At 38.0% G+C, this 9,519-nt stretch overlaps 1 protein-coding gene across 1 annotated transcript; it reads right to left on the bottom strand.

The window, feature by feature from the left end:
* Window positions 1-3,497: 3,497 nt before the first annotated feature.
* Window positions 3,498-7,926, bottom strand: LOC125813541 (uncharacterized). The gene is made up of 8 exons (XM_049493026.1): window positions 7,821-7,926; window positions 7,135-7,309; window positions 6,956-7,028; window positions 6,405-6,912; window positions 6,031-6,246; window positions 5,689-5,916; window positions 4,230-5,075; window positions 3,498-3,739 (listed from the first exon to the last, which is right to left on the bottom strand). The coding sequence occupies exons 1-8, from the start codon at window positions 7,924-7,926 to the stop codon at window positions 3,498-3,500; spliced, it is 2,394 nt and encodes a 797-aa protein (XP_049348983.1).
* Between the last annotated feature and the right edge of the window lie 1,593 nt (window positions 7,927-9,519).

Below are 9,519 nucleotides of genomic sequence, written 5' to 3'. Positions count from 1 at the left end.
TTTTTAGGGTTTTTTTTATTTCTTAAAGTTTAAGGTTTCTTAGGGTTTAGCCCTAAGGTTTAGGCGGAAGGGTTTAGGGTTTCTTTTGGTATAAGGTCTTAGTTTTTATTTAAGGGTTTTTAAGGTTTAGGGCTTAAGTTTTTGTTGAATTTTTTAGGTTCAGAGTTTTTTTAGGTTTAGGATTTTAAAAGGGGTTTTCAAGATTGTTATGATTTTCAATTTAGAGTTTTCAGGGGTTAGGGATTTTAAGGGTGTTTTTAGGTTTAGTGTTTCTAAAGGTGTTTTTAGGCTTTAGGGTTTGATGGTGTTTCATAAGTCTTGGGGTTTCCCTAAGGTTTAGGGTTTAGTGTTTCTTAGGGTAAGGCTTCTTAGGGATTTCAGATTTCATAGGAATAGGCTTTTAAAGGTGTTGATCTAATATGCTTATGATATGCCAACTCAAGGTTAGCTTGGGGTCACTCGTGATCCTAGGTCTCGTGTTACGTCAAGTGGGTAACCTCGGGGAGTGACAAAAAAATGTATGAATAAAAGCGTCTAACTGACTAGAATGCTGGGACATGCCCCAGCTAACTCTAGCAAAACTGAAACTAAAATGAAAGACTGAATGTAAAACATGTAAATCGTCCTCGAAAAATGTGAACTCACGATTGATATTGGTGAATACGGAGCGGGAGCCGATCTCCGCGTGATCTGAATGGTAAGGACCTGAACCTATATCAAGAAAAGATGTAGCGTCTACTATGTATCAGTAGTTGAAAGATTCTAAGTATGCATGACATGATAAAGCTGAACAAATATATATAACTGAATAGAGCATATTGAACAATGATATAATTTGGACATGATTAAGAAGAGTTTAGGTATTTGGCTAAGGGTTTTTAGGTTAGGGTTTAGAGCTTAAGGTTTTCTAAAAAAAATTCGATCAAGAGTTTTTTTCAATTTAGGATTGTTAAAGATTTTTTAGGATCATTATTGTTTTTACGATATATAAGCTTCTAAGGGCTTAGGACTTGGGGTTTTAGATTAAGGAATTTTTTTAGGGTTTTTAAGGTTTCTTTTCGGGATTTTTAGTTTTAGGGTTTTAAATGTTTAACTTATCACGCCTCAAATCCCATTAAGACGGACAGGCACTCGATGCCCTAAAGGCCCGAGAGAACCAACATGTGACTTGTGCTTACTATGCATGTAACTATGAAAGTTTTGTGACAAGTTCGCCAGGGACGCAGCGATATGAACCGACATAAGTAGACCCAAAACTTATATACAAGAGTTGGCCATTGAGGCCACAACTTGTTAAGATGCAACTGAACCGTATATATAAGTCTACAAAGCCTCTAAAAGATAGAAACCCTTAGAGTAGGTCGGGACAGACCCCGCCTTACCCCTAACTACGATACAATACCAAAATGAATCTACCAAGGGCTCAGTAAAGCTCCGAAGCAACCTGGAGCTTACCAAAAGTAGCTGAGTATCGTATGCTCCTACTGAGGAGGTCTACTAGCGGAAGTACCTTTTCCTGCAGCATGAAACACAGTGTCCCCCCGCGAGAGACGTCAGTACGAAAAGTGTACTGAATATATAAGGCAACTACATATATAAAATAAGAGCTCAAACGAAACCAGATATCAACGTATAAGTGCATAAATCAGAATAGGAGGCTTCCTCTGTGACAGAACTCTTGTGGGGTCATGTATGCTACATTTGTTTTGTCTTTACCTTTATGTGTGTTATGATCTTTATAAGGCATGTGATACGAATGACCAGCTGATCAGTGGTAGAAGAGCATGGCCATGCTAGGCATTTTAACCCCTAGGATGCGGTCCTCAACATTGCACAAATCGGGATCGGCCCATGCTAGGCTTTCGCCCCTGAGCTGCCACCCTTCTATACCCATTGGGATCGGCCTATGCTAGGCTTTCTCCCTTGAGCTGCCACCCATAGTTATACAAATTTCTTCATTTAGATTCTTTAATCTTTGAGATTGTTGTTTTGGTGGTCACAATCATTTTTGAGATTTGGAAATACGGAACAGTAGTAGGAGACATGAAAATAATACTTTAGGGCAGTAGCTACAATATAAGGAGCTATGTAACATTAATGCATTACTTGAGAGCTTGAATGACACAATTGCTTCAATTGACTATAGAGTATTGAACGTGTAATTAAGTAATTATGTACACTTAGGAGGGGGGATATAGTTAGCTATTTGGATATCGTACGTTGCCACTATGTTTCCTTTACTAGGAATAGAACTTAGGAAATTCACTTATTGACATTAATCGCAAGTATCAGATTTCATGCCAAGGAATATGGAATCGAATTGCCCTACATACCTTATTTTCTGACTAATACGACTGTCACAATTCAGTCTCCCTTCTTGGATGCTAATCTATAATATAAGTCACAATTAAGCTAATGTCAGCAGCTAATCACATTAAGGCCCTAAAAACAGTAGCTAACACTTGACGGAAAGTAGGCCCATACAACCCTTGCACCAATGGTGAACCACCACACCCTTCTTCTGTACATTAATACAACTTCATACATCCTTTTCCAAGATACCCAAACAGCCCCCAACAACAATATACATAAGGCAGCTACTATCAATCCCTAAAAATCTTTCAGCATAATAGGAGAATATTGACTCAAAGATTTATCACCATCCATTAGTTCTTGATAAATATATACAAAATTCTCCACCCCAAATCTGTATTTAAAGAGAGGCAAAAATGGGCAGTAGTCTTACCTTAGTTTCTAGGAATTTATCTTCTAAACTTGTACACCAAGAACTGAAACTCTCTTTCAAACTTTTACTTGAAAATGGGGCAATATTCAAGGACCCAAGATTTTCTAGGGCTGCTGATTGAAGCCAAGAGAGACCAAGAGAAAAACTTAAGAAATCTGAAAATTTTGCAAGTTAAAAATGAAGCAAAAGATCTGATCTTTATCCCTTTAAAAAGGAAGTGTAATGGCCGAATTTCTTGACTAATTTTGGTCAAATATTGTCAAGTAGGTGACCTACCTACTTGGCCTTTTAACTTGGGCTTTTTTTTTTTTGGACTTAAGACTATTGGGCCTTGGCTGTCCATTTTTCCCTTATCCTTCTACTCAACTTGGGCCAAATTAATGCAAGTAGGTGGTAGTGCATTTGACCCAATTACCACTTTACTACCTCTAGTTTAAATACTTCTGTTGGAGCTAACTTGCATTACACATGCTGAAACGTGCAAGGTGTTACATCACCTTGCGAGCTACTTTAAACCAACACTAATCATATAAGAATCACGGTCCCTCACCTATACTATAAGGCTGTGTCAAGTATCACGTGAATAGAACTAGCATACGCATAATACAGGTTGTTACATTCTTTCCCCCTTAAAATCATTCGTCCTCGAAAGTTAGCATGGTTATCCAGCCCAAACAAGTTCAAGCCTAAGTTAGTGCTACTATTAATCACATAATACAAATAGACTTATACTTACTTGTGAGCGTCTAGACTAAGCATTTTCATCCTTCTCATGGATCTGAAAGAGATGAGGATACTTCAATTTCATTGCTTCTTCCACTTCCCATGTAACGTCTTCTACTTGTTGGTTCCTCCATAATACTTTTACATAAGCTACTTCTTTATTTCTTAACTTCCTAACTTGTCGATCCAGAATAGCAATGGGTACTTCTTCATAAGTGAGATCTCTCGTAACCTGTACATCTTCAGTAGGAGTAATATGACATGGGTCACCTATGCATTTCCGAAACATAGAGACATGAAACACCGGATGAACTAATGAAAGCTCTTGTGGTAGCTCTAACTCATAGGCTACTTGGCCAACTCTTCGAATAATCTTATATGGCCCTATATAGCGTGGACTCAATTTTCCTTTTTTACCAAACCTCATTACCCCTTTCATTGGTGACACCTTCAAGAACACCCAATCCCCTATAGAAAATTCTAGTCCTCTCCTTCTAACATCCGCATATGATTTATTTCGACTTTGAGCTGTTTCTAGCCGCTGCTATATCACTTTGACTTTTTCCATAGCTTGATGAACAAGATTTGGCCCAAATAAGGTGGTTTCACCTTTTTCGAACCAAGCAATTGTGATCTACATTTTCTACCATATAAAGCTTCATAAGGTGCCATTTTAATACTTGAATGGTAGCTATTGTTGTATACAAACTAGATCAATGGCAAATGATCATCCCAACTACCTTTGAAGTCTGCTATATACAAGCTCGCAGCATATCCTCGAGTGTTTGAATTGTACGCTCTGCCTGACCATCTGTTTGAGGGTGAAAGGTTTTACTTAAATTCACTGGTGTTCCTAAACTCTTCTGAAATGACTTCCAAAAATTTGCAGTGAATTGAGATCCCCTATCAGATATAATAGAGATTTGCACTCTATGTAGACGAACTATCTCTTTAATATACAACCTTGCATATTCCTCAACTGTATAAGTAGTCTTGACCGGCAAGAAGTGCGCTGATTTGGTCAGTCTATCAACAATTACCCATATAGAATCAAACTTCCGAAATGAACGAGGCAAACTAGTGACAAAATCCATATTGATCATATCCCACTTCCAAATTGGAAGTTCTATCCACTGCATATAACCTCCGGGCTTTTGGTGCTCTACTTTCACTTGTCGACAATTTGGACATTGAGCCACGAATATCGCAATGTTCTTCTTCATGTCCCCCCACCAATACATTCCTTTTAAGTCATGATACATTTTAGTTGACCCCGGATGGACAAAATATATCGAATGATGCACTTCCATCATAATCCTCTTTCTTAATTCTTCTACATTAGGTACACACAATATGTTTTGACATCGTAGTACTCCCTCTTGCGTAAGTTCAAATGCCTTTGTCATACCCTGTTGTACATTCTCCTTAAGCTTTAATAGAATAGGATCAGTGTACTGCTTCTCTTTCACTTCTACTACTAATGAGGATTCTGCTGCATTTTGCACAATAACCCCTTTGTCAAGAGATTCAAGAAACCGAACCACCAAGCTAGCTAGTTGACATTGATCCTTAGTTATTCCTTGTCTTTCCACAGACTGCCCATAACCTGCTTGCCATTATTTTACGACTTAACGCATCAGCTACTATATTTGCTTTCTCGGGATGATAGAAGATATCAATGTCATAATCTTTTAATAGCTCCAGCCATCTTCTCCGTAGGCATTGTAGGTCTTGGCCAGTTTTTCACCGCTTTTATCTTCTTATTATCAACCCTTATTCCTTCATTGAATACAACATGACCTAGGAATGCCACAGATTTTAACCAGAACTCACATTTAGAGAACTTTGCATACAACTTACGATCTTAAATACACCAAAATGTCATCTATGAATACTATCACAAACACATCTAAAAATGGCTTGAACACCCTATTCATCAAATCCATAAAGACTGCTGGTGCATTCGTTAGCCCGAATGACATGACTACAAACTCAAAATGACCATATCGTGTTCGGAAAGCTTTCTTGGGTATATCTTCGTCTTTGACCCTCACTTGGTGATAACCCGACCTCAGGTCAATTTTTGAAAAACACCTAGCACCTTGTAACTAATCAAACAAATCATCAATTCTAGGGAGGGGATATTTGTTCTTAATCGTTACCTTATTCAACTGCCGGTAATCGATACACATTCTTAACGAGCCATCTTTCTTGCGTACAAATAAAACTGGTGCTCCCCATTGGGACATACTTAAGCCTTATGAATCCTTTTTCTAATAAGTCTTTTAATTGCTCCTTCAACTCCCGTAATTCTGTGGGGGCCATTCTATATGGAGGGATGGATATAGGTTGAGTATCTAGAATCACGTCAATACCAAACTCTATTTCTTGTTCTGGAGGCAAACCCGGAAGATCTTCAGGAAATACATCGGGATATTGATTTACCACTGGAATGGATTAAAGAGTTGGTGGCTCCGCATCTATATTTCTCACTCTCACTAGATAACATATGTATCCTTTGGACATCATCTTCTTTTCCTTAAAATAGGAAATAAATTTACCTCTTGGTGTCCCAATATTACCTTTCCATTCAAGAACGGCCTCTTTTGGAAGATGGAAATGCAGCGTCTTCGTTCGGCAATCTACCATGGCATAACAAGAAGCTAACAAATCCATACCCATTATAACATCAAAATCCACCATTTCTAGCTCAACAAGGTCAGCCAACGTATCACGATCACAAACAGTTACAATGCAATTACGATAAACCCTTCTAGCTATAATAGAGTCACCAATCGGTGTAGACACTCAAATGGCTTCACTAATAATTCTGGTGTTCTTTTGAACTTTTCAGCAATCAATGGACTAACATATGATAGTGTAGACCCCAGATCAATTAATACATATACAATATGTAAAAAGATGGACAATGTACCTGTAACCACATCCGACGAGGCTTCCAAATTTTGTCGATCCCCGTGAGCATATGTGCGATTCTGAACTCCACTAGAACTAGCTGCTCCCCTAGCTCCTCTACCATGACCAGTAGGCATCTGTCCTCTACCTAAAGAAGGTGTTGATGACGAGGATGCAACAACTGACCTAGTAGGTTGTGCCACACCACCCACACCCCTATGAGGGCAATTTCTCATCATATGACCCGGTGTACCACACCAAAAACAAGCATTTGTCCCAAACCGACATGCTCCTAAATGATTCCTTCCACATTGTTTACAAAACTCTCGAGGAGGTCTTGATAGGCTCATAATTCCCTGCTCTTGGTATCCCGCTGTTCGTGAACCTTGGCTTTTACCTCTTTGCCGAAACTGATTGCCCCTAGACTCTTGAAATTGAGGTGGGGCACTAGCTGTAGAGTAGGAAGATGATGGCCTAGACGGTCTGTTAATGAACCGAGGCCTAAACTCACCTTGGGATGGTGTAAACTACCCCATAGATCTGGCCATCTTAAAATGCCCTGTTTCTGACTCTTGTGTCCTTCTTCTTTGCCTTTGATCCTCTAACTTTTGCGCAAAAGCTTGCATCCTTGCTATAGCCATATCTTTATTCAATGAAGCAATGGGTAGTCTCTAACCAGATATGAATCTAATCTATCCACATATCGATGAACTTTATCCCCCATAGTAGCAATTACATTAGGAGCATACCTGGCCAAGGAATTAAATTTGAGACTGTACTCTCTCACGCTCATACTTCCTTGGTGGAGATTTATGAACTGATCCGCACAGGCCTCTCGGATCTCCAATGGCAGGTCAAGGAATGCCATTTTGAACTCTTTCCATATAGCTGAAGGTGCATCTGTTCCCTTGGATTGCTTCCAAGCTTCATACCACAATATAACCACTTTAATCTATATGTTGCTAGCTCGAGCACTTCTTTACCACTTACATGCATAACATGGAAAGTGCGTTGGATCTGATCTATAAAGTCTTGTGGATTTTTATTAGGATCTATCTCGGTGAATGATGGAGGGTCCAAATTAAGGAAAACACGTATCCGCGTGCCAGCCGCTCTGATAAGGGTTCCAATTGGGGATGAAACCAATTGAAATCAAATGTGGAATGAAACAACAAAAAAGTAAGATAGATGAGAAATAAGAGATGAGAAAAGAAGAAAGAAAGGTAATATAAACAATCAACCAAGGAAGAAGAGAAACTTGAATTCGAAAAAAAAACAACTCTAATTGAAAACCACAAATGAGAAATCTCAAGTGAAATCAAGGTTAAAGAAGACACTTCTTTGACAATTTTACCCTAAATGAGGTAAGGGCCTTGTTTGGTTGTCTTCTTTTGTGAATTCTTGAAATTATGAGATGACCATTTGCACAAATGACCTCTTTCTTCTTTCTCTTCACTTAGATGGACCTTCCACACATTGTACTGCTTGATTTTGTGTCCATCAAGCTCCTCTAATGCTTTTACGCGATCCTTGCTATCCATGTTGTTATCAACCCTACACCCTAAATGACCCAAAAAAACCTAGGAGACTTTAAATGTTAAACTCAAACCGTAAGAAACCCAAACCCTAAACCTTAGGGATAAACCCCCAACCGTAAGCCTTATGAAACTCAAAGAAGCCCTAAACCCTAAGAAATCCTAAATCCTAAGAAAAGCTAAACAGCAAAAACCTTTAAAACCCTAAAACTAAAAATCCCGAAAACAAATCTTAAAAACCCTAAAAAAATTCCTCAATCTAAAACCCCAAGTCCTAAGCCCTCAGAGGTCATATATCGTAAAAACAATAATAATTCAAAATAATCTTTAACAATCCTAAATTGAAAAGAACTCTTGACCAATATTTTTTTAGAAAAACTTAAGCTCTAAACCCTAACCTAAAAACCCTGAACCAAATACCTAAACTCTTCTTAATCATGTGCAGATTATATCATTGTTCAATATGCTCAATTCAGTTATATATATTTGTTCAACTTTATCATGTCATGCATGCTCAGAATCGTTCAACTACTGATACATAGTCTACGCTACATGTTCTCTTGATGTAGGTTCAAGTCCTTAGCATTCAAATCACGCGGAGATCGATCCCCGATCCGTATTCAGCAATATCAGTGGTGAGTCCTTATTTTTCGAGGACGATTTACATGTTTTATATTTAGTCTTTCATTTTAGTTTCAGTTTTGCTAGAGTTAGCTGGGGGCATGTCCCAGCATCTCTAGTCAGTTAGCGGATTTTATTAATACATTGTTTTTGTCATTCCCCGAGGTTGCCCACCTGACGTAACACGAGATCTAGGATCACAAGTGACCCCAAGCTAACCTTGAGTTGGCATATCATAAGCATATTAGATCAACACCTTTAAAAGCCTAAACCTAAGAAATCTGAAATCCCTAAGAAACCCTACCCTAAGAAACACTAAACCCTAAACCCTAAACCTTAGGGAAACCCCAAGACTTATGAAACACAATCAAACCCTAAAGCCTAAAAACACCTTTAAAAACACTAAACCTAAAAAACCGTTAAAATCCCTAACCCCTAAAAACTTAAAATTTAAAATGCTAAGCCCTAAACCCAAAGAAACCCTAAGCCGTAAGAATCCCTAAAGAGTAAAAAATCATAACAATCTTGAAAACCCCTTTTAAAATCCTAAACCCAAAAAACCTCTGAACCTAAAATATTCAACAAAAACATAAGCCCTAAACCTTAAAAACCCTTAAATAAGAACTTAGACCTTATACCCAAAGAAACCCTAAGAAACTCTAAATCTTAAACCCTTATAAACCCTAATACCCTAAAACCTAAAAAAAAACTTTAAAACCCCTAAAGCTAAAGAACCATAAATCCCAAATTATAAACCTTGAACCCTAAACCCTTAAATATCATAAGCCCAAAACCCAAACCCTAAGAAAACCCCAAACCTTAAACCCAAAAAAGCACTAAGAAAACCAAAACCCTAAAAAACAACAAAGAAAATCTTAAAATACATTAAAACCTAGAAAACCTCTAAAAAATCTTAAACCTAACAAACCTAAACCCTAAACCATAGAAAAACCCTAAACCTAAACACTAAACCCTACA

Source organism: Solanum verrucosum, unplaced genomic scaffold (genome assembly GCF_900185275.1).
Source record: "Solanum verrucosum unplaced genomic scaffold, falcon-dt-bn FXZP01000134.1, whole genome shotgun sequence".
In the NCBI taxonomy this organism is placed as follows: domain Eukaryota; kingdom Viridiplantae; phylum Streptophyta; class Magnoliopsida; order Solanales; family Solanaceae; genus Solanum; species Solanum verrucosum.
The sequence above is the reverse complement of the archived record's forward strand: the minus strand, read 5'-3'. Positions and strand labels throughout refer to the sequence as shown.